Below are 24,421 nucleotides of genomic sequence, written 5' to 3' on the forward strand. Positions count from 1 at the left end.
AGTAACAACAAGTGAATTATACATTTTAACATATTCCTTTTGTAAGCTTTACACAAATGTTACCTGGTACTTGTTATCTGTAAACTTTTATGCTTTATATGAAGTTCCCATTCACATATTTAGAAGATACAATGAAAATAACATTCTACAATGCATTTTTTAAAGCATTTCGTTTCTACTCTTCATTTTACAGAAACAGCTGGTTCAATTCAGAACTTTAATTTTTCAAAGAGCCAAACAAGTAGAAGTGATTTCAGATTTCTACTTTGATTAAAAATGGACAAAAATTAAAGTAACTAATTATCTATGTTTGTTGAAATGTAAAAAAGAACAAAAACATTTTTAAGGCAAATTAGATTAGAAAAACATTACTCTGATTTAAATAATTTATTATTTTAATTCCAGGGTGGTAAGTTAGCAACCATCCACTTAAAATAGCCAATGCCAATTCAATTTCAGCTCATAAAAATTTGGTCTGTTCTTTTAGCACAGTATTACTATTATATTTCATGAGGAAAGAAACCATACTCCCAGAGGCTCCTCTGTACAACCCTCCAAGTAATTTTCAAAAGAGTGCAGTCTGTTATTTATCCTAGGTCCTTCTGAACCATAGGATTTTTATATAATTTAAAAAAACAAACAAACAAAAACACCAGCAAACATTAAGAGAGGAAGGGGGAGACATTAATATTATCTTAAAAAGCGTATAGCCAATAACTAAACATAAAGATGCAGGACATAAAGCAGCAAGATAATCACCAGGGGACAGATCTTCACCTGGCATAAAGTCAGCATAGCTTCACTGGCATCAGCAGAGCAATCTTGACTTACATCAGTCACAGATCTGACTGTCCACGTACAGAAAAAAATTGTTTATGTTAGTGATAAAGAAGAGCAGTGTTCAGAAGAGTAGTGTTAGCACACATTCTTTGAATAAAGTAAGTTCATAACACTATGGTTTTCATCTAGTATTTTGCTGCTGATGACTGTCACTCTTGTCACTGGCAGTGTACCTAGTTCAGGATGAATTCATTACCACTTTCAAATGATGCACTAAAATACATTGAGCATTGGTCTACGAAGTTCTTAACCACAGCCAGTTCTTACCAGAAATACACTGAAGCCCATTTACAGTGCGAAACATAAGGTTTTGAAAGTACTATTTTATAACACTGGTAAGTTTTTCTATTATTATGGGTTTTCACTGACCATAATTTGTGTGGAATGAACTGCAACCACTGGAAGTCAGCAGCAACTGAGATTTAGAGCATCATGACTCTTGGCTGTTAGCAATTATTCCTTTTACAGATCATTAGCTATAGTAAATATTTAAAAATATCCCTAAGGCATATGTTTACAGAGCAAATCCTAAAAGCAGAATTAGAGCAACAGAAATAAGTAATTGCACAAGTTTCTCATAGGCACTGAGATGTTCTTTTAAGGCACAAGAGAATTCCCAGAGTGCAAAGGACAAATTACTTAACCAGGAGTGCAAATATTAAAAAAAAAAAAAAAAAAAGAAACATTTAAAATCTAGGAAGTAGAGGTGAAATTCCACCTGCTGCTTATGACAGCATTCAGGTCCCACTACTGTCATCTGCCAAAGGTACTTCAGACTTCTCCGTGTGTGTCTGTGTGAATATATATATATATATAGTGTATATGTATGCTTAATCTACTAAAATAAGAAATGGGATTCAGATGATTTCTGCCAGAGATGTTTGTAAATGCTCACCTCTACAACTACCACATATTACACTCAAAACAGACAGTTTATCCCAGTGTAATTTTGCATCTCAATAAAAAGATATTCTAAAAGACATTATTAATGGATAATATGCTCAATCCATCTGAGCTGCATCTTCTGTCAGGTTCTACTTACAAAAAGAAACAGTTAATGAAGTCCATAGCAGGGCAAATGGAAAGGTAGTTGTAGCTACACTGGACAAAGCTCTTGGCAATGGTCATCATTTCTGCAATGATACTACGTCAAAACTCACAAGAAACTGAGGTACAAACTTAGGTGAAGTAAACATGAGATTTGTCTTGCGTTCATTTGAAATATGATAGTTACCTCTATTTTGCGATTTTTTTTTAATCTTTTATTTCTCTAAAAGAAAAATACATACTTGCATACAATGCTGATACCCTATGTGGTGATGCCATAAATCCCTTAGGATAGCAAGTTTGATGGGTGGTAACCCATTAGGAGAAAAATATATTTTTGAATATTATTTTACATATATACAATATATATATATTTAATTTTCAACCAAAATGTAAAGTTTTCTAATATATTCATGAGTATTCTTATGTCCAAAATGAAAAAATATTTTGTATCTCAGTTCATATAAATTAAAAATTAACAAGGAATTTGATATCCACCAACAAAGTTCTTGTTTCATTTCTATAAAATTAAAAGAAAACAAAGAAACAGTGAGTTAAAAAGCTTTCCTTCTCCAAAGCCAAATATAGTAAAACTTTGAAGCTGAACAATTAATTAAAAGAACACCAAGTTTTGCATTTTAAGTAATCACAAAGAATGTAAAATGTAATCTAAGTAGGAAGTAGCATTACTATATTAACCTAAAGACAAAATATTTTGAGTCTCTTATTTTGATGGAATGTGTCCAGTATAAGAAAATGTAAATTTAAAGCAAGAGTTACTTACACTCTCACCAGTCTACATAAATTTTTATAAACCTCTTCCCCCATCAATTCAAAAATACCTAATATCACAAAAGTACGACAGCCACTTATTTACAGGTTTTTTTCAGCACTGTGAAAGGCACATTTATCTTTTTATGCATGTTTCTGCTAATGTCCTAAACTTGGGTTCCAACTGATCTAAGAAGTCAAGTGCCTCTTCCTCATGCTGATCACTGCAGCAGCCTACAGAGCCAGCCAAGGATCCTTTTCCTTCATAGTTATATGAAAGGAGATAATCTTCAGAATGCTTCTGTTCTTCATCCTGTCTGCATAGGTGCACCTTCTGGATAGGAAGAGAACATATCTTATTATTTTCTTAAATTGTTATCCTAAACATATTGCATAAAAATAATTTCTTTTTGATTTACCTTTCATTGATTAATTTTTAATCAGAGTGTGTCCTCTAATGGATTCCTATATACAAAAAATGCACATGATTGGTCTATATCATTAAGACTACAAAATATAAGTATTTAATAAAGAAATAATTTCTACTAGTCATGTATGTACAATAAAAGAGGAAGAACCTGTTTAAATAACCTGTCAAGCCACTAAAATCCACTCAAAATTAAACAACTGATTTACACATAACTAGTTAGGCAAGTAGTGAAGAGTTTTTTGAACTCCAAGGCATGGAATGACTGCATTTCTAATGCTGTACATTCATTCCTGCTCCATTGCTAAGGTAAGCATGAGGTTTAAATAAGTATAAAGCAAGCAGTTAGAATAAAAGCAAACACATTCCCAGAAAAACTCACAAAAGCTCAGTAATTATTCTAAATTATTAAATACTCAAAATGAAAAATAGCACACTGCCTATAATTTAAGTCAAGAAAAGAAAGTATTTTACAGTGATGTCTGAAATATGTCAAGGATGACTTCTTGAAAGGGTGGTATTCCAAAGGGGATGCAGATGAGCAAAGGAGGGGAAAAATTAAATGAAACCAAAACCAGAAAGCCACCTTTCTAGAACAATTACATCTCTTCCTTGAAAAGTCTGTATATATTGACCATAACCTACACCTCAAAAAATAAATCAGTTTCAGACTACTTACTTCGCCTAAACGAGGATGTGTGAAATTATGCCATTCCGAGTAGGAGTATCTACATGTGTCCATCATAGTCTGTCCTCCTCCTTCTTTAAGTGATCCCAAAGTCTGATGTCCAGCTCCCTTGACTGATTCCAAGGTATGCCCTCTTCCTTTTACCACTTCAAATGTTTGCTGATCTCCTGTTTTCACTCCATACCCTCCTTGATCACATGTATTTTGCAGAGGAATTATATTGTGATCCTAACCAAAAAAAAAAAAAAAGGCAATAGTGGGGATACATTTTCCTCCTTGTTTTTCAATTCAAAAGACAAAACAGCAATTAAAACCAGTCAAAACTGAAAATTAAGAAGTCTCCATCTCTGCACTGTGATATTTTGAATAAAAGGCTATCCTTAGTACTTAGCATAAAAAGGTCAGTAAATCGTCTTTGGAAAGGATACAATGACAAGGGAGAAGAGGGAAAATCTGCATTTAAATATGACATGAGATCCAAAAACTGAGTTTTAATCCCAGTGAAATGTGCTATAATCCATATACTAGCTTATAATGGTACTACATTATGCTTCATAGGCAACAGGAAATTTGACACTTGTCACTCAGGGTTTCTTGGGTTTCGACATGAAGTAAACTAGTGTTTTTAAACTTATCTCCTTTTCTTAGGGAGGACAATGTCAGAAGATGGGGAGCAACAGAAAAGAGGAAGAGTCTGAAGAGCTAAGTTCTTGTGTATGAACACAATCCTTGACCAAACGATGTTCATGGCAGACTAAAATGCCAAAAAGTAAGAAAAAAATTTCATGAACATGGACAGTTCATGAAATCAACTGTATTTGGGGTCATTTTTCAGGGGAAGGTCAGAAATTGTACCTGCAATTTACAACAGCTACCTTCTAAATTTAAAAATCCTTCTCCAAGGAAAAACAATAATGTTTTGCCATAAACATTATTCAACATAAGCAAAACAGCAAGTTTCCATCTAATCTCATAGTGGAAAGTAACTGAAGTAGTTAAAAGGTTCACCTGAAACTTCCAACCAAACACTTAAAAATCTGGAAGAATTACAACTAGTCGGGCTAACAACTACAAGGTATGTTTAAATGTAAGTACTACCAAGTCTGCCTAAAGTAAGCATTTTCAAATTCTTGTTAAACAACAATGCGCATTTAATGATCCCTGCATTGACTGCTTAATTCCTTTACCAAATCACTCACTTGCAGATAGTCCTGTTCCTAAATTGCAATGCTTCGGACATCTTAATTACAAGCTTCTACATTGAAGCAAACAGACAACTTACCATCACCTCTTCACCTGGAGCTTCTGTGTTTGAAATGATTAAATTGTGATTGGCACAATCATCAGTCACCTGCCTGTGCATTACTCCACGGCCACAGCAGCCACAAATTGTGATCAGGATTACTATGGAAAGGAAATAATACTATAAACTTTACCTCATTATGGTATCTACTTACACTGCATAGTGAATTTTAAATGTCTAAGCATCAAAGCATTAATTATTTAAAAAATAATTAATATCCAAAAATGCCCATACACAAAGCTGTATATATACACATTTTTTTCAAAAAGTATATGGAGTTTTCACTGCCTTGTTGAACTATTTCGTTCTTCTAAAACACATCTTGGTTTCCCAAAAGAAATGCAAGTATCCTTTATGAAAGCATTGTGACTTCACAATTTCACAGTAACAAAAACTTTAGACCAAATCCAGGTGAAAAATCATGTCTTATGCCTACAACAACGTTGTACATAAGACATTTTTCATCTGTGAATATGCAGATGTCAAATTATATCATAAGGAACTAATATGCAAGCTAAAGGTCTCAATACCAGAAACTTCTGTTTCACACAAAAGGTCAGCAGAACCCTGGAGGGCTTCCAGCATTATGTTACAGAACAATCTTATTTGATTCCTTGCATTCATTTTATTCCTCCTATAATACTACTTTTTGTTGTCATGAAGACTCACCCAGAAATGACTTTTCATAAAAGAATCATGTACAACTAATACCTTTCATGCAGAGAACCATTCTTTTTTCTTCACTTTTCAAATTGTTAGCTTAAAAATAAAGAAGCCCAAAGGAACAGAACCGTTCTGCCTAACTGCCCACTGAGCAATCTGATGTCTGAAAACAAAAATTTCTGTGAAAACTGGCCAAGAGCCACTTTCAAGCTAATTTAGCTTCTGAAGCATCAGCTGTCAGCAAGATCTGCACCAGTGATTCTGGCAGTTTGCTTCCTGATGCTGACAGATGGGAAGAAGACATCCATGACAGCACTGAGTAGAGGATACACAGGGTAAAACCTAGCCAACAAAATAAAGGATCCATTTAAAAGGGATGCAGTCAAGAGGCAATGACAGAAAGGTAGCTGACATTTCACACAGTTCCTCTACTGAGAGTTCCCACATCTGAAAATTCTACCTTCGGGCTATATCACAAATTTGGGTACCTGCCCTGTTGAGATAAAACATTGATCTATCTAGCTTTCACAACATGTCCGGGTCCCTGTCTTCTATTTACCTAAGTAAGAACAGCTTGCTGAGATTCAACAGGATCAGGACAGTTTAATTACTACCAGAAAAGCACAGAGAAGAAAGAGGTAAGAAAAAAAAAACAAACCAGTGCAAACTCTGAAATACTAGTTACTGTAACATGTCCTCTGAGATTTTAAAGGACGTTATATCTGATTCTGGTAAAAAAAAAATTATCTGGTTTTGCTTTTGCATATCACTGTCACTATCTCACTGGTTAACAGCAATATTACCCTTCTCAGAATCTTTTAGGTTTTGGGCAACTCCAGTAGCACAACATATATTTAAGGTTTTGGTCTGCTTTGGAAGTATTCAACCTGTCCTTCAACATTTCTGCATGTGGGATGGGGTAACCCTGCACATTCATACAGACTGGGGAATGAGAGGCTGGAACGCAGTGCCACAGAAAGTGACCTGGGGATCTTGGTCGATGGCAAGTTGAATATGAGTCAGCAGAGCCCTGGCAGCCGAGAGAGCCAACCCTGTCCTGGGGGGCATCAGGTAAAGCATCATCAGCCAGTCGAGGGAGGGGATTGCCCCGCTCTGCTCTGCACTGGTGCAGCCTCACCTTGAATATTGTGTGCAGTTTGGGGCACCACAATGTAAAAAAGATACAAAGCTATTAGAGAGTGTCCAAAGGAGGGCAACAAAGACAGTGAAGGGCCTTGAGGGGAAGCCGTATGAGGAGAGACTGAGGTCATTTGGTCTGTTCAGCCTGGAGAAGAGGAGACTGAGGGGAGACCTCATCCCAGTCTACAACTTCCTTGTGAGGGGAATTGGAGGAGCAAGTAAAGATCTCTTCAATCTCATGACCAGTGACAGGACTTGAGAAAACCACATGAAGCTGAATCCCTTCCAACTCAGCATATTCTATGATTCTATGATAATACGGGCTCTTGCAAAATCCTTTGTGAAATCCAATGTCTCAGATACTCCATGTTTTAATTCACAACACAAGAAAGATCACAAAATGCTCTAGGAAATTGATTTCAGCATTTCTAGAAACAGATATGTTTCTAGAACTCACAAACTTTGCTTGACCTGATAAGCACTATAATACCATCCTCTTTTGGTTCAAGTGCTGAATGCAGGTTTCTTGGCCTCAATAGCATGAACATACAGAACATCTTACACAAAATATACTTAAATGAATAAACAAAAAGCCACAGAGTAACTACAGCACAAGAAGAGAGCAAGAAGCCTGTGATACCGACACAAATAGAGCAGGTACATTAAATCAGTGATGAGAGCTATAAAATTGTCAAAATAAAAAATGTTTTAATTAAATTTGAATCAGTTTCTCTCAGCTGATTTTAAAAATTAAGTGGTTTGCATTTTGCGTTTAAAAAGAAAAAGTGTACTTACGCAGCAATAACAGTGATCCTAAGATCATTGCAAGGATGGCCCAGAGACCAAGAGTAACATTTCCACCAGAAAGTTGACGGCTCCTGCCATCGCATTCGGTTGGAGTAACACAATCACAGAAGTTAACTCTTACAGTGGACTCTCCTACCTTTCCTCCGTTATCCATCACACTTACAGGAATATCATAAATTCCAAATGGAATATCACCCTTTGGTGAAAGATATGCACAATTATCTGTAAAAAAATGACAAAAGCAGATCTAGTGTCAACAATACCTGCAACTCAGTTGTCACAAATATGACCATAACTACAATCTCCCCTTCTGCTGCAGCTATACTGCTACCAGATCCGCATTAGTTTAAAGCTAGATTAAATGTGGTGACAAAAAAACTACATCATGGAAGGATTTATACTTTCAGCACCTTTTAACCTACGGCTAAACGAGGAGAACAAGTCTTAACGTACCGTTTTGTGCATTTATCTTCCACATGGAAGCCAAGTTACGGTCAGTTATGCGATACACAAAGGGTGTGCTGTAAGGAGCCTCATCATCATCCTGTGCAGTAAGGCAGATTGGTTCTCTGTCTCTGCACATTATATAGTCCGTTTGAGCGATTCGTGGGAAATTCTTGTTCCCAGGCACGATGCAAACCTGAATTGTTCCAGTGCCTGTTTTACCATCTGTGAGACAAAAGTAACTAGTTTCAGCACTTACTTCTAACATTCACTGTTAATTTCTAGTCCGAACTTTTACAACGAAATATCATCAACTGTAATATCTAAGTTTAGAAGTAAGGTGGAAAGCAACTGCTGATTTAGCCAGAGAGAGGGCTCTCTCTTGGCTGCTTCTCTTTGCTTGGCTGGATGCAGATAAATCAACAGCTCCCAAATCTCCATGTTCTGCATGTGCAGACAATGTATTTTGTTGACCATGTGTATCTCTGTGGGAATACACGGTGTTCTAACAGGAGGAATAGAGGTGGAAGAGCCCGTAAACCAGGAGTAAAGGACACTAAGACAATCAGAGTCAAAAGCAAAAAGCGAAGATCTCCAGCCTTTTAACTTCTGGAAGGAGAAAATAAATTACACTTTCATTGTTCTCATCTCTTCTGGGAATACAAACACTTTAAGAAACAGCGGGGCTTCTTTCTGTCCTCTACCCTCTAAGTCACCATGCAGTAGCAGGGTTCATCAGTGGCACTGCCACCAAAATCTACGTGCAAGAATTGAATGAGATCTTCCTCCTAAATACATTTTTTTCAATACACAAAGGGTCAATGCATGTATATGCATTCCAGTGAAATTACATCAAGACTACTTTTTAATCCTTTCTCTAGAAACAGTTGATTGCAGATTCATATATCATCTTTATAAACAACAGAAGTTCTAAACAATTTAAATTCATATTATTTACATTTAATATGCAAACTGGGACATAGAATTTTTAGCTGCAATGTCAACAATTTCTTTTCAAAAAGTTTTCTCAACTTTCCCTGTTGACAAGTTCACAGCTGCCAGGTGCTATCACTTAAAAAACAACAGTTGAGGAATAGAAGAATACAATCCACAGGAAAATCTCTCCATTTAAAATTACTAGGGGATTTTAAATGGGGACAGATAACTTTCCAAAACACTGAGAATTTGCCCTGACTTTCTAAAGGCTTTCTCTGCTGTGTAATATTCCCTAAGCATTTGATGGAGCTATCCCAAAGACACAACAATGGACTAGGCGGGCCATTAGTCGGAACCACTACAGTTGTCCCCACACTAAATTTGCTCATAAACATCTGTTACAGACCACAAAGAATGCCAACAATATTTAGTACTCACTTCTGTCTATTGCAAGGACTGTGATATTGCATTGGCCTCGTCTCATTTCTCCTATGTCTCGGTCCAAGACTTTAACAGTTCTGACTTCACCCGATTTGTCATCTATGTTGATCCAATTACATTGTCCAGGTGGTATCCGGTATCTGTCAAGAATAATTTGTCTTGATAAAGATCCCAAACATACATACACACGCATATACACAGACATAAATATTTAGATACATGTATTCATATACACTTTCACAGGTGTGCAGGTGCACACACATATATACAGCACCAACAACTTTTTCCCCTTTCCCGTATCCCACCCATGCTGTACTCCAAAAAAACTAGTAGGTAAAGTTGTTTCATACCTTATGCCTTCGCTATTTCCAGTTTCTGGATCTTCTGCTACATATCTCCCAATAGCTGTCCCAATATCTTCGCATTCTTTAACATCTAAGCGCAACAGACACGGTTTAAACACTGGTCCCTCATCCACATCCAGGACGTGCACTGTAACAGAGCAGGTGCTCTGGGAAAGTTGCTGTGAATGTGGTGCCAGCATATAGGGTGCCTCATTGTTGACTCCAATCACAAGGACCCTTTGCTTGGCACTTTCATAGTCCAGTCCCTGTAACAAAGGTGGGGTGTTGTTTTTTTTTCTTCAAACAAATACAAAACTTGGTATTGCTTTCACTGCTGAATTATTAAATAGATAAAACTGTACAACACTTATTTACAAAAGAAACCAGCTATCCTTCTTGAACATCCATTTTGAGACACAGTAAAGGGACATGATTTTTTGAAAAAAATGTTAAGTTCTAAGTTAGTCAAAGAAAACAGCCTGAGGAAATACCCCTAATAAGACAAGCAGCATCACTGCCAAATTTTATATGAATATTCTGTTACTGAATTACTAGTAGAACTAAGAAAAGAATTAGATGTGGTGGGGTATTTTCCTCTTCTATACCTAGCTGGCCATTATTTTAGCTTACGTACATTTCCTTTCCACCACTAGTCAATCACACTTCTTTCCAGTACCTACAAATACATCTGAATTTATAGGGTTGACAGTAAGTAGCTACCATCTATTCTTCAGACCTACCATTTTTCTCCAAGGTCATCATATATGCTTTTAATAGAGCTAATTTTATCCTAAAGTCAAAATACTCTCTACTCTACTACAGCACTACAATAAATATAAGAAATTTCAACTGTCTTCATATACCAGGGACAGAGTTTAAGAAAAAGTTCTAATGATTATTGGTAAAAAAAACCATAATAAATAACTAAAAAAATATTACTGGCATCTCTACCTCTATAACTTACATCTTCAAATTTTAACATTAATCTTCTCTGCTCCTGAGAAGTTACCTCTTACAGCAGTTTTAACAGATGATGAAAAAGAGGCATGAAAAGGCAAAGGGATGTGCTGGAGCACTGATGCCATGGATCTTTTACCTCACATCTGTAAAGTCTGGGTATAACAAGTAACTAAACTGACACACAAAGTAGCGTATGTGTACTCTCTCACATCCCAGAAAAGCAAACCAGATGTCACTACACTGCAGAGTTTTATGCTGACATAATAAGTTTAATTCAACTCCAAGAGAGAACAAGAGTGGAGAAGGTGCTCAACCTTCCCCTCCTTAGCCACTCTCCTGTCTCTGTTAAAAAAAACAGCCAGGAAGCATTCCTCAAATTACATCCCTAAGTCTAAATAACAACTGTGGAACAAGGCAAAAGCACCAAGCTCTTCTGAAATGACAAATCAGAGGGAATTCCTTGGATTCTGAGCACACAAAATTGAGGAGTAGTCTGGAAGGTGAACTTTGCAGGTTATGTACCATACACAAGCCTCAACTGCAGTGTGCAATCTGCTCTAGAAGAGTGTTCAGCTCAGAAGTCTGATAAACCTTACAGTTACAGATATTTGAATAAAAATGATTCCTATATTATTAAAAGTAAAACCTGAAGAAACATAAATTTTCCCTCTAGCTTTTACTTACCTTGACAACACATAGTATTCCTTCGTTTGTGTTTTTGTCTGTTGTAATTTCAAAGGCCTGATCGTCATTTCCTCTTATAATTTCATACACTGCTCCTGAGCCAGGCGAACCAGGTTCATCAAGATCAACAACAGAGACTCTCAGTATTTCTACACTCACTCTGTTTTCCTCCACTCGCGTTTCATACTTGGAATATCAAAAAAAAAATAATAATTTAAATCAGAGAATACTGTTCCACGATGGAGGACTGAAGAACACCATATTTAAATAACACTACTTTAAACCCAAGGGGTCAATTTACCAAAGTGCTGTTATGATTTGTTTTGTTTACATGCATTATGGTATCTTCCCCACTCTTCCCTTACACCCTAGGTCAAACAGTAACCCTTTCCTGCTAGCACAGTTGAAATCTCAGCTTCTTCATACACTCAAACTGTCATTGACATAATTAATTCTAGAATTCTTCTTCCAGGAAAGGTAAATTAGCACAGTTCCCCTCAGTTACACAAGCTATAGATTCTAATTTACATACAACATGATCAAGTTGAGAATTAGAAAGAGCATTGGGCAAATTAAATATATATATATATATATATATATATATACACACACATACACACATACATATATATCTCTCCAAACTAACCACAAGAACTTGAAGAAAAGCCAAGAAGGATGAAATACATCTTCTCTACTTAGATGGCAAAGGATAAAAGGGCTTTTCTTATTTTTTTATCTTTTTAAAGAGCTTTGTTATTCTCTACGAGGTCAAGAAGAGCAAATAAGAGAAATTCTCAATTAATATTACTGATGATATTCTACAGTAGTGAAGGCAAAAGGTAAAGTACATGTATTCCTCAGGAATAATGAATTATTTTTCATAAATTTCATATTACAAAATTTGAGCTATGTACATGGTTTTTGAGACATACTCTCTGTCCTAAATCATAAAGATGGCAGGAATAAGCAAAGCCATAAGACTGAGTTATAGCTATTAGTGAACAAGAAGTGGCTTAAATACTTCTGTAGAAGAAAAAAATATGTTGGAAAATCACAGGAATCTCAGTGAAAATCCCTGCATCTACTTCACTGACAAGTGCATTTTCATTTGCAACACAGAAGTAGCCAAAAGCTGGTCAAATGGTAATGCAGTCATGACAATGCTTAGGAGTGAATCTGTTTTTCCCCCACAAAAAAATGGTTAAATTATGGGATTTCTAAAACTATGCACTGCAGGAGAAGTGAATGAAAGAGTCACATCTGCTTTCTCCCAATATGCATGAGGTAAATGACTCAAAACAACCAACAGGGGATTCTCAAACGTCTATATTGGCATTAACTGTCTTAGGGCATTAGGTTCATCTGAAGGACAGTCCATCAGGAAATTAGAAAGGGGATGAAAAGAGTCCTTTTTTTTTTTTGAATCATTATACTGACAATTCATTTATGCACTTACTTGTATCTGTTTAAAGGATGGTGCATTGTCATTTGTATCTTCGATTTTTACAACCACTGTTCCTGTAGTGCACAAACCAAAAGGTTGACCTGCCATATCTCTCACTTCAACTAACAAAGTGTAACTGGGAACGAGCTGAAAAGAAGAAAAGCATACAGAAGTTTGACATGCTCACTTTTTTAATCGCATAGTTACATACGAGAGTAGAACTAAATATTTCACCCCTGCTCCACAACTCTGCTCTTAATTCAGCACTCCCCAACAAAATGAGGCAATTAGCTTCGGGGCTTTCTACCATATATTTCCAAAAGGAAAAGCAGTAAAATACTTTTCGGTGGCTAAGCAGCACTGAGTTCAGTATCTGTGGGCAACATGCAGGATATATCCTGTATCAAATAAAGCTTCTCACAATGTCAGCATTATTTCCCAAAACCTGAAGTTTTGGAAAATACAGATGAGGTACCTTCACCTGCTATTTATGTCTCTCCTTTGAGGCAACAGCTATTCCCTTAGGTTGCCAGGAGGCAAAGTGTTTCAATGTATGCCACTTGTTTCACTAAGGATGAACAAAAACAGTGCTGCAATCGAGCCTCTGTTTGTGCTATACATGATAAGGCAATGCCTGCCATTTGGCAAGGTCTGGCATTGAAGGAGTCAGTGTCCTTATCAGTTCCAAGGGGCTCTCTGATAAGCAGCTCACTTAAATCACTGACTTGAGTCAACAAGTCAACAGCAGAAAGCTTTTTTTAGCCTTACTAATACCTGAACAACCACGGAAAAGGGGACCAGGGAGGGGAAAATGGTGCAGTCAGAGGAGCAGGGGACAGGACACAACACAGTAAGACAGATGAGGCAAAAAATGAGGGAATTTGTAAATCAAGACAGTAACTCCAGTTCTGAACGCCTGGAAGCACCATTCATTTTCTCTGGTGCAGGAAAGAAATCCCCTGTTCAATTTCATAAGTTTATCTTTAGAAGATATGGAGTGGACTAATTTTTCAATCCTCCCTTCCTTCCCTCAAGTAGTCACTGTGACAGCTTCTTTAGTAGTCACAGTGATGGTTCTGATCACTGCATTTTTCTCTTGCTAAAAAAGTTGAGCACTGTACCTGCAAGTGCAAATTTTAGTTTAAAACCATTTCCCCTTGTTCCATCACTGTCTGCCCATGCAAAAAGTCACTCTCCTTTCTCATAAGCCCCCCTTTAAGTAATAAAAGGCTGCAATGAGGTCTCCCCAGAGTTTTCTCTTCCCCAGGCCTGTCTTCTTAGAAGAGTTGCTCCAGCTCTCCAGCCATCTCCATGGCCCTCCTTTGGATCTGCTCTAACAGGTCCATGTCCTTCCTGTGCTGAGGGCCCCAGACCAGGATGCAGTATTCCAGGTGGGGTCTCACAAGGGCAGAGCAGAGAGGGGTTACGAAGCTATCTCTGTGCACTAGATAAGTCATGAAAGAGGTTTCAGGAAAGATCACCTCTCTGTCCAGCTGCGGCAGCAATACAGAAATGACACCGGTGTCACCATGTAAAGAAAATGCTGGAGTAATTGGTGGATTTTGTGACACAATGCGGTATTTCAATGTAGTATGCAGAGTATAAGGCTCATCTCTGTCCTCTGCAGTCACTTGTCCAACAACAACACCTGTAAACACAAGAATTTTTAGTTCCAGAAAAATCTGCATATAATAAAAAAAACTATTTAAACAGGTATTTTTGTTTTAAACACATGAAAATAGCTACTCAGTCATTTAGCTATAAATTAAAATAATATTTAAAACACAGTAAATAGCAGTAAAAAAACAGTAATAGTGCAAAATTATCTAATTTAACCCTCTGGATATTTTTTTGCCCTCTTAGACAAAGTTGTGATTATTGCAGTTGTCAGAAAGAACAATCCAAAGAAACACTGAAAGTTTACATTTCAGTTAGTGTTTTTGACAGTGAGCATCTCTAAAACAGCTGAAAAGCTGTTGCCGGGGGATGGACGAGGAGGTTCAGAGCTTTCTGACCTGATTCAAATTGCACTACCCCGTCACACGAAACACTGCTACACCTCCCCCCCTTAGCCCCAGTGGTTTTGGAACTTCACTTTAAATCAGTAACTCACACAGTAAGAAGTAGAGCAGCTCTGAGAATGAAATGTAAGTGGTTTTTTAGGGTGACGGGGAAGACATTTTGTTTCCTTTTTTGTGAAGCAAGTTAGACTTTCCCCACCTACAGCTCTACCCTAGGAGATGGGCAAGGAATGGTAAACCATGGCTTTTGCATTCCTTATTGTCTGGGGTCCACCTTTCCTCTCCCTGCTCTTGTTGCCTGTTACACAGACACATGAAGCCAGTGACAGGTAAATCCCAGCCTTTTACAGCTATGGGAAGAAGTAAGACTTTCTCCACCTCTCCCAGGAAAAGTCTCATGTTAGTTCATTAGCTTGGACAAACGCTGCAAGCTTAACCAAAGGCATTTTACACCTTAGAATACCGCCTTTTTAGTTATTTAGGAAACTTCTAAAAACTTTTCAGGGAAACAGATTTTTTGTATAAAATAAAAATAATAATGTTCTGAAATTCTTACACCATTTCAGAACACTGAATCATCTCAGTTTTTAAAAATTTCTTTTAACAATATTTTTCACTATGATGGAGATGACATTTTGGAATTTCTAATAATTAAGAAATCTTGAGCTGCTCTTTGGAAATTCAGTCTCTGCTGTAACAAAATACTCCTCAGGAAATCTCATTGAAATTCATTAAAAGGCTGAGTAGTGGTAAGTGTGTTCACAGATTTGAAACAATTCTTACCAGGCTTGGAATTTTCAGGGACACAAAACTCAAACAGATCTTGTGTAAAATATGGAGCATTATCATTATCATCTTCTATCCTGATTGTATGCACAAGTGGTACCTCTGGTGAATAACCATCTGGAGTGGTTGCAAAGCAAATGATCTGGAGGATGTAAATTCAGTGCTTAAGCAACAGGCAGTATTATTACACTTTTACTTCAATGAAGGAGCCAATAAAATAAAAAACAATGTGAACAGCATACCCTTTTCAAGACCAGGTTCTTCAGACACATGGAAGGGAAAGTGACAGATATCTTAAGGTGACAGCAACACAAAATCTTTAAATGCTTCTAATCTTCCCCCTTTCCATTCCTCACACTACAAGTATTTGAATCACTTTCTTCCTGACATCCCCCCCCAACTCTATCAAAGACTTTTTCTAAATCTCTTGAACACAGTTTTTTCCAGGTGTTTATGAGGCAATCTCAGCGTTATCAGAATTTATACACAAATATTGCTATTTAAACCAAAACCAAGAATGACAGCAATTTGCCCACTATAACATAATCCAATAAAATGCAGCAAAATTACCTAACTAGAAGGTGTTGCTACTAATGCTTTCTTACACTTCTCAGCCAGTAGAGAGAGCAGTGTACCTTGTTAACAAAATATCAGAACTGAACAGCTTGAGAGAGACTCAAAAAACCACAGTTGTCTATTGTTTATCATTATTTTGGTTTTCTGTAGACCTTTTCAACCTCCCCTTAAAAACTCTTCCTAAAAGTGATGTAAACCAAATAGCCCACTACCTTTATGCTGTAATTAGACTAAGCAGTGAAAAGCAAAACTATTCTCAAGGTCCAGATGACCAGCTATTTTGGTCACTGATTTCATTTCTTCAACACCAAGGATATTACTCAGAACAAAGAGCTGATTCTACATCTTGTCTGCTGTTAGTTTCCCCTGTAACCCAGCTGTCAAATAAATGCATGACAGAAAGAAAAAAAAAAAGTAATCATATTTACACAACTTAGGCCTGTACCTGAAAGCTTGGATATTGTTCCCGGTCTACTGCACGAGTAGCAAAGATATTTCCAGTTTCTCTTTCTATGTAAAATAAACCCTTTGGATCTTGATCAATTCCTGGTCCACTTGCAGAATAATAAATTGTGTAGTTCTGAGCTGTGTCTGATTGGACCTATAAGAAGATGTTTTTAAGCCCAAGGAAAAACAGCAGGATCATTTTAATACATTTCCCCCTTTTTATTATCACGTTTAGCAAAAACAGGAATTCTTCAAAAAAAACCCCACTAAACTTGATTTACTTCTGTAGCAGCTTAAATTTCAAAGAATAGGAAAACAGCCTGCCATGTAACTGCCTTCCTTTATAATGTGTGTACATGAGAAGGGGAGTTAATTCATAAAACTCATAACTGTTTAGAACTATCAAACAAGTAAAGAAATGACAGTATGCAAAAAAAAAATTTTGAAATCTAATCTCTCTAGAATACTGCATATACGAGGCACATCCTTGTCCTGATCAAGAGATTTTACTTTTATTGCATTCATTGAGAATGAGCTGGTTTGCAACTAGAGAAGAAAAAGTGGAGGAAGCAAAGGAAGGAGAGGAAGAAGGAAGACGACCTAGAGTATAGTCCAGACATATGCCAATTCAGACAGCTTCTCTGCATCTCATTACAAGCACTAAGGAGGTAACATTAGTTATCTATTTATAAATACTCTTCTACAAAAATACTTTCCTTACCTACTGGGTGCCAGAAGTTAGGAAGGTAAGATTAGAAGAATGATTGCTCTGCACAGACTCTGTTATTACACTTGTCTCTACACATCTGCTCCCAGCCACTCTGTAATCTAGAGAAGGCTAGATAGATCTATGATAACTTCAGTTCTTTCATTTCTCTTTCACGCCTACTTGTTTTCTTCCAGTAAGTACTGTTCCGAATAACACAGGCCATATTCAGTCTTCAAGGCTGAAGGCATACACCTCAAGCTCCAGAAAGGATGAAGACATGCAGGTAAAATTTACCCCAGTCTGTGTTTACGAAACCTCTTTCTGGGCAACGTTTAGTGGAGGGTTGTTTGTTGCTGGTTTTTTTTGTAATTATACACTTCACTGATTTCCAGGACAAAAGAGCTCTCTTTGATAGTATGCTGCTCTCCTTTTTTTCAACTCTTGCACAATTCCAGTTCGCTCCAACAACTATGATCACAAGTTATCTCAGCTACAAGACCGGGAGATATACAATGAACAGGACAGAACAAGACAGAGGAGTAATAGCAGGAACATCAGTAGGGAACACAAGACAGTTCATTTTCTTCTTCATCATCAAAGTCACATAAAAAACTAGCTTGGGACATAAAACTGGGGGTTGTATAAAATGTACCTGCTGAATTTGTAGAGGAAAAGGTCCCAGTGAGTTCTCTATCATAACGGATGGAATAGGGCCCCACCTTCTTTTGGTTCGCTTGAGAACTGTATCTCTAGCATGCCTGGTCTTCTGTGTCTTGGTCTAGGAGATAAAAAGACAGATAAGAATATATCCAATTATTCTTAACCGTGTCTATTTTTGTTTAACTGCCGTCTTGTGTCTCCATCTCCCCCCCCACCCTTGCAGTCCTCCTACTGATCCTTTTTTTTTTTCCAAGGTCTTAATTTCTGATTATACCTATGATAGTATTCCAAGTTTTTTCATTTGCTGTAATACTTTGCATGAATAAAATCTGTTTTAATTCCTCAAACATGGCTTTTAAAATTCTTGACATTCCTGATTAAGCTACTTGCTAGTATCTCCCCTTTGAGAAAGGCAATCTGCTGACTTAAGAAACCCAGTAATCAACATCTGCTAAATAAAATTACACTCTGTACCAGTATTTTGCCCTATTATTTGAATTCCAAAAGTCAACTACAGTTAACCAGCATGAAGCTGTATTCTGTGAAACAGAATTTCAGATAAGTAAGGTATCTTGAAATCAGAAGCTCACCTTCTTTTCTTCTTCCACTAAGCTAACGTGTATTTTCTTTTCAACTTGTTCTTGAATGTCTTTAAGTAATATGGTAAAATTTTTCTTCTCAGCAGACAAAGAAAGAGCAGATGTTGTGTACACAGAACCATCCTCTAGAATCTTGAAGTTCCCATCAGTGGTACTGATAAACTCTGCAGACTGAAGGCATTCTTTCAAATCAACTACAAGAAAAATAGACAATAACTCAAACACAAAAAAAAATAACATCCTCATAAAACAACAAAACATGCCCCAAGTAAAAATTACACTTACTGACAAAGTCTTCAAGTATTTGTTCATTCAGTATTTAAGCACCACAAATACAGATTCTAGAACCCATGTATGCACTCAGATTTGACCCAGTTTACACTAATTTCCACCCTTGTATTCACAAGTGGCTCCTAAAAAACATCGGTGTATTATGGATATCTCTCAACAAAACACTATTACATTGGTAAAAGTACTGAAGCATTGGAGATGAATTAATACATTTAAATGCAAAAAAAATTGTAGACACGTCCATTATTGATCAGTAGCTATTACAGTCGCCTTGTGCTCCATGCCCTACAATATCAGTGAAGACGATTAATTAATGCAAATATCCAATAGAGACGTTACATCTTGGAAGTTTTGCCCTCAGGAGGAAAGCACTGACTGGTACTGTGTGATTTAATAGTCTTGGGAGGACAAAGGCCTTTAAATTATGAGGTAGACAGATGGGAGAGATAAAGACTAACTCTAGAACAAACTATTAGCAATTTTTTAATATGTATGTGATAGAATCCCACGTTTATAGAAAGTACCAGGTAATTTTAGCATACTTCCCAGATATTTTTCACTGCATTTGCTATCACTTGCGGCCAAAATAAATTCTTACACGCTTCAATAAACTTGGTTTACCAGTAAGTAATTCAGCAGTACAGCTGGAGAAAAATCAGGATACTTCCAATGAATTGCAATAGGACCACAGCACTAAGTAAGAATGATTTGGCACCTTGAAAAAGATGGAAGCCAGAGACTCAAACTCCAGACAAATGATCCTTGCTGAGTACAAGAGATCTCAGTGTCATGTTCTCCAAATCAGAACTTTTCAATACTTCTTCAATGTTATCATAGTGGGTGGGACACTATCAAGGCTAACTGCAAAATTCCCAAAGTAGATTCAGAATTTCATCCCATATATGCAGATGATATTTTCAGTAAACTATATTCCATTTCTCTTTCAAAACTGCAAGGACAGATGTGAAGCATAATTTTAAATGTGATATGATTTCTTCTTTCTCTTAAGTTTGATTTTTATCTGTTTAAATAAATATTTGCTACACTTTCTATGGTACTGTAGCAGTGACTCCTGTCCTTTTTCACCTGTACAGTGAAAATGCAGTATCGAAAAGAATAGCACTGCCTTACTTAAATGTGTTTCATACTGCTGCATATTACAGCACTGCATTTTCAAAAATATCAAACTGAAGATTTTGTTTCTGATGGTTATATGAGTCAACCCTATGTTCAGTTAGCTATAGCTTTGTGGCATTTTTTTTAAAGCCTCTGATCTAAGTTAAAAGTATCAAAAAACCTTACAACAACCAGGAAAATCCTGACTGATTTCACTGTCAAGATATAGTCCTTGTATAAATGCAAAATATTTCTCAATAAATGTTTAAGTAATGTCATTTGAGCTATAATGGTTTTGTTAAATGTTTGGGTGAAAAAAAAAGTTTAAGTTGAATGTTATGCAATTTATTTCAAAGCAGTGCAATAACATGAAGTTTTATTTTTATATAAATCAAAGTTTATTTACACAGAGAAATGTTGAAGTCTATGAGAATTCACACAGCTATAGCAAACTTCTTCATTTTAAAATTTAAAAATAAGGCCAATGAATTTCCACTGTACAGCTAGATTTTCTGAGCACTTGCATTGTGATGAACTACCAATCCACTTATTATTTATATATTATCCTTCTGTAGGAATGTGGACTAAGATTGCAGAGTTGCAGCACATTCCTCTGTTGTGGTAGGACTCATAAAGGGCACCTCCGAATCCTCAAACTCAGTCTCAGGTACAACAGAACCCTGTAGCAGTTCCTATGCCACACCTTTTAAAGCTGCCTTTCAAAGACTGGTCTGAAAAAAAAAAAAAAAAAAGAGTGGGGTGTTTTCTGGTCTCTCCTATTCCTCTCAGTCACCTGTACACTGCCCTAAATCAAGACAGACCATCCAGTCAGACAGGAGCATTCTCCCGCCAGATATGATGCAGGACACCTCTGCAACACATCCCCTTGTATGCCCTGAATGCTCCAGCACTGCTGAGCAGTCACATCCACGTTTCACAGAGCAACAGCTTCTTGGTGCCTGGTTATGTAGGTTTTGTCTTCTTTTTTTATCTTTTCCATTGTCCAAATGACTTACTGTCTTCTTCATATGACTGTGGGTGAGGGGTGCACCTTGAAATACCAAGCCACTTATTTGAATACTAAGCCTTAGACTCCACATTTTGAAAACATTAAACTCTGGCATTCTAGTTTTAGGATAAATACCGTAACCTAACAATAGCTGTTTACGCAAAAGTCAAGTGGATGCACAGAGCCAGTGTCCAAATCCGTAACAAACACAGGGCGTATCCTTCATAAAAAGGCTGATCCAGCTGTTTAACTGGCTGTCCAGTCATCCATTCATTCCATTAAAAAAGTCTCCTCCACTGTTCATAGCATCTCCAGCAAAGGTGCCAATGTTGTGTTGTTAAGATGGGCATCTCACAGTTTCTCACCTCTGCCAACTAATGTGTCAGCCTCTAGTTCAGAAGGAACACGAAAAATTACTTTCTTGCAAGCTTCACAGCACAAACTCAGTACCTAGAAAACAAATTAAGAAATCAGGAAAAAAATCCACATAATTACGTGATATTTTGAATAATAACTAGACACTAAAGCTGACTTTGTTTGTTAAGACAAGCAAGTCAAACAGCACAGAAAGCACTCCTTGCTAAAAAAATTGGGTACTGTGCAGCATAGCATATAAAGTTTCAAACTGGAAACAAGGTATGCTCCTGGATTTGTCCATGGTTTGTGTTCATTTTTTTTTCTGAAATCACTGCAGTACCGACATTAACACCAAGAGTTTCTTTTAACTAGAAAGTTTCACCTTTAGTAGAGCAAAGATAAAATACACCTTCCCCATGCACTCCCTCCAACAGTATTCCTGGTCATTTTAGATCCAAGGTCTCTAAGTATTAAGGTTTAATCCATCAACACTCAGTTTGGTAGAACTCTGGTGATGCTGAACATTAAAGGGACAAGTGTCTTATTAAAACCACATGACGACACTTGCACTTACATATCACTTTGCATCTTCAAAGTACATTCTCAACAAACTAATTAAATCTAGCTCCAGCAATTAGATATGACATAAAACGTCAAGTATTACAGCAGTCCACTCCCATATAACCAGTTACAAAATGGGGTCCTCCTCAAAATTCAAATGAGTAGTAGATAACCAGACCTTTTTCTAAAAAGAATCACACAGAGGTACAAAGATTTTCCTCAGCACAGAGCAAGTGAGTCCTGATCTCAGATCATATGTGTGAATATTTTGCCTAGTTTCTATCCCTATGTTTAAAATTGTAATCCAAAAATCACATAGTCAATTAAACAAAGAAATAGAGAAATGTAAATACATCTATCCACCCTTTTTTGTGCATTTATTCTTTCAGGATGAAAGTCTAGCAAAAAAGGAAAACAATTTTTATTTTGCACATTCCTTTGGGATTAAAGGTATAAAGAAGTAAATAGCTAATTGAAATTCTGAAAATTAATTGTGATGCTTATGAAGAAAACATTTGAATAAAAATACTTTAAACACTTTAAGACACTAGGAACCTTTAGAAAAAGGTGATCAGCTAAAAAAAATATATGCTGTGTCTGCACCGTAAGAGCTCTTCGTACAGTTCCTTATAGACATGTATATATGCAGATATAAAAATATGTGTATATACAAATAAACATCTCTGTTTATGTATTAGTAGGCACTTTCCTTAGTAATAGGCACTTAATAAAACACTCTCTCCTGAGCAACACTATGTGAATTTTTAAGTTATTGAAATCATATCTTATTACACTGTTCTAAAATATTTTAAGAATCAATGACATCTAATTTTGAAATAGTAATGCCAAGCTCAGTCTGATGTCAGCACAAAGAACTATTGAGAAGTTAAACAAAAGTAAGTGGTAGTTATTCACGGACATAAAAACCTTAAGGAATCATCAGGTAAAAAGAAGCTGTGATGTCCTTTACACAAAGAAGACACCTCAGGATTTTTTTTCTTTGGGTGGTTTTTTTTCTGCTTAACAGAAGAATTTACTTTTTTTCTTTTTTTTTTAATTAAAAATATGAGTAAAGTTACTTGCATTTCTTCGGGTTTTGCTATTAATATCCTTGCAAAGGCAGGCATGCATAGTGTCTGGAATAGTAACACTTTCATTAAAATATACACATAGGTAATTAACATAAAACTAATAAATTCAGTGCTTCAGCACTACCGAGTATTTTTATTTCAAAAGCTCAAATGATCACCTGCCCACTTTTTGTGAATAGAATGATAATAGGGAGGAAAGGGGGTAAGAAACAAAAGAAAAATCACTTTTACTCATCCACTGTAGGTTAAAAAAAAAAAAAAAGAAAATGAGCGAGAGAGCTCCCCGGCTTTCCCCGGCAATGGCCTTTCCGGAGTTGGTAATTATGCACAAATACAATAAACTTGAAGGTAAAGGAAATCGCTGAAATTGTTCGATTCACAGCTAATTCTTCCCGAGGATCTCAACACGCTCCCCACTGTGGCACAATCCTTCCCATGGAAAAAGGACAACCCGGTGGGGCGAGGCAGAGGGGGGACATCTAAATAAAACGAGCCGCGGTTTAATTTTTTCTATGAATAACCAGCCGCAGCGACCCGAGCGTGTGCCCGTCGCGTAACCTCACGGTCCAAAAGCCATCCGACCCGACCTGTCCCAAAGCGAACGCCGCAACCCGCCGGTTTCCTCCCTCCGCGCTGCTCCGCGACCCCGGCAAAGACCGCGCCGAGGGGAAAGCTGGTTTGGAGTAAAGAGCCCGGCAGAGACCACCAGCTCAGAAGTCTGTCCTGGCGCTGCACACCCGCAGTGGAGCAGTCACAGCGCGGAGGGAAGGCGCGGCCAGGTGAGCGAGCGGCCGGAGCGCTGCGCTCCCCCCGGCGCCCACCCACTCACCCAGTACCTCCTCTCCCTCACTCACCAGGAGGCCGAGGACGAGGCGGGGGGCTGCGGGGGCCATGGTGCGCGGGGCTGCGCGGGAAAGGGGGATCCGCCGCCGTCGGTGTTGCCACGGCGGGCGAGGGAGCGAGTGCGAAGAGCCGGAGGAGGTGGAGGCGGAGGTGCCGGCGTGTCTCCGCGGCAGCCCGTCTCTGCTGTCCCCTCCCGTCTGCCAGAGGAGCCGGCCGGTGGGGAGGGTGGGACCGCGCGCGGCAGCGGCGACTTTAATTACTCCTTCGGTTTTTTTTTTTTCCGCCTTTTGGGTAATGCCCGTCCCGGCCTCGGCGCTGGGACACCCCGCCCGCCCGCCGCCCACCTCTGCGACCAGGCGCTGTCTCTCCCCTCCCCTCTCCTCCCCACGCCACCCCGCCCCGCCGCGGCGCTGGCT

At 37.7% G+C, this 24,421-nt stretch overlaps 1 protein-coding gene across 5 annotated transcripts; it reads right to left on the reverse strand.

The window, feature by feature from the left end:
* Positions 1-1,462: 1,462 nt before the first annotated feature.
* LOC113945081 (desmocollin-1-like) lies at positions 1,463-24,379 on the reverse strand. Of its 5 annotated transcripts, none has more exons than XM_027638924.1 (16): positions 24,017-24,379; positions 21,519-21,603; positions 18,729-18,931; positions 18,131-18,250; positions 16,768-16,923; positions 15,744-15,888; positions 14,421-14,587; positions 12,952-13,086; positions 11,496-11,681; positions 9,858-10,117; positions 9,505-9,647; positions 8,140-8,355; positions 7,675-7,908; positions 5,056-5,177; positions 3,765-4,001; positions 1,463-2,992 (listed from the first exon to the last, which is right to left on the reverse strand). In XM_027638924.1, exons 1-16 carry the CDS (start codon positions 24,053-24,055, stop codon positions 2,795-2,797), a joined length of 2,646 nt encoding a protein of 881 aa, XP_027494725.1. In that variant the 5' UTR covers positions 24,056-24,379; the 3' UTR covers positions 1,463-2,794. The 5 variants fall into 5 exon arrangements, with proteins under 5 accessions (XP_027494725.1, XP_027494724.1, XP_027494727.1 ...); XM_027638923.1 differs by having other exon boundaries at positions 18,131-18,256; XM_027638927.1 differs by lacking the exon at positions 1,463-2,992 and adding an exon at positions 3,078-3,123.
* Positions 24,380-24,421: the final 42 nt, after the last annotated feature.

Source organism: Corapipo altera, unplaced genomic scaffold (genome assembly GCF_003945725.1).
Source record: "Corapipo altera isolate COAL_440 unplaced genomic scaffold, ASM394572v1 49, whole genome shotgun sequence".
In the NCBI taxonomy this organism is placed as follows: domain Eukaryota; kingdom Metazoa; phylum Chordata; class Aves; order Passeriformes; family Pipridae; genus Corapipo; species Corapipo altera.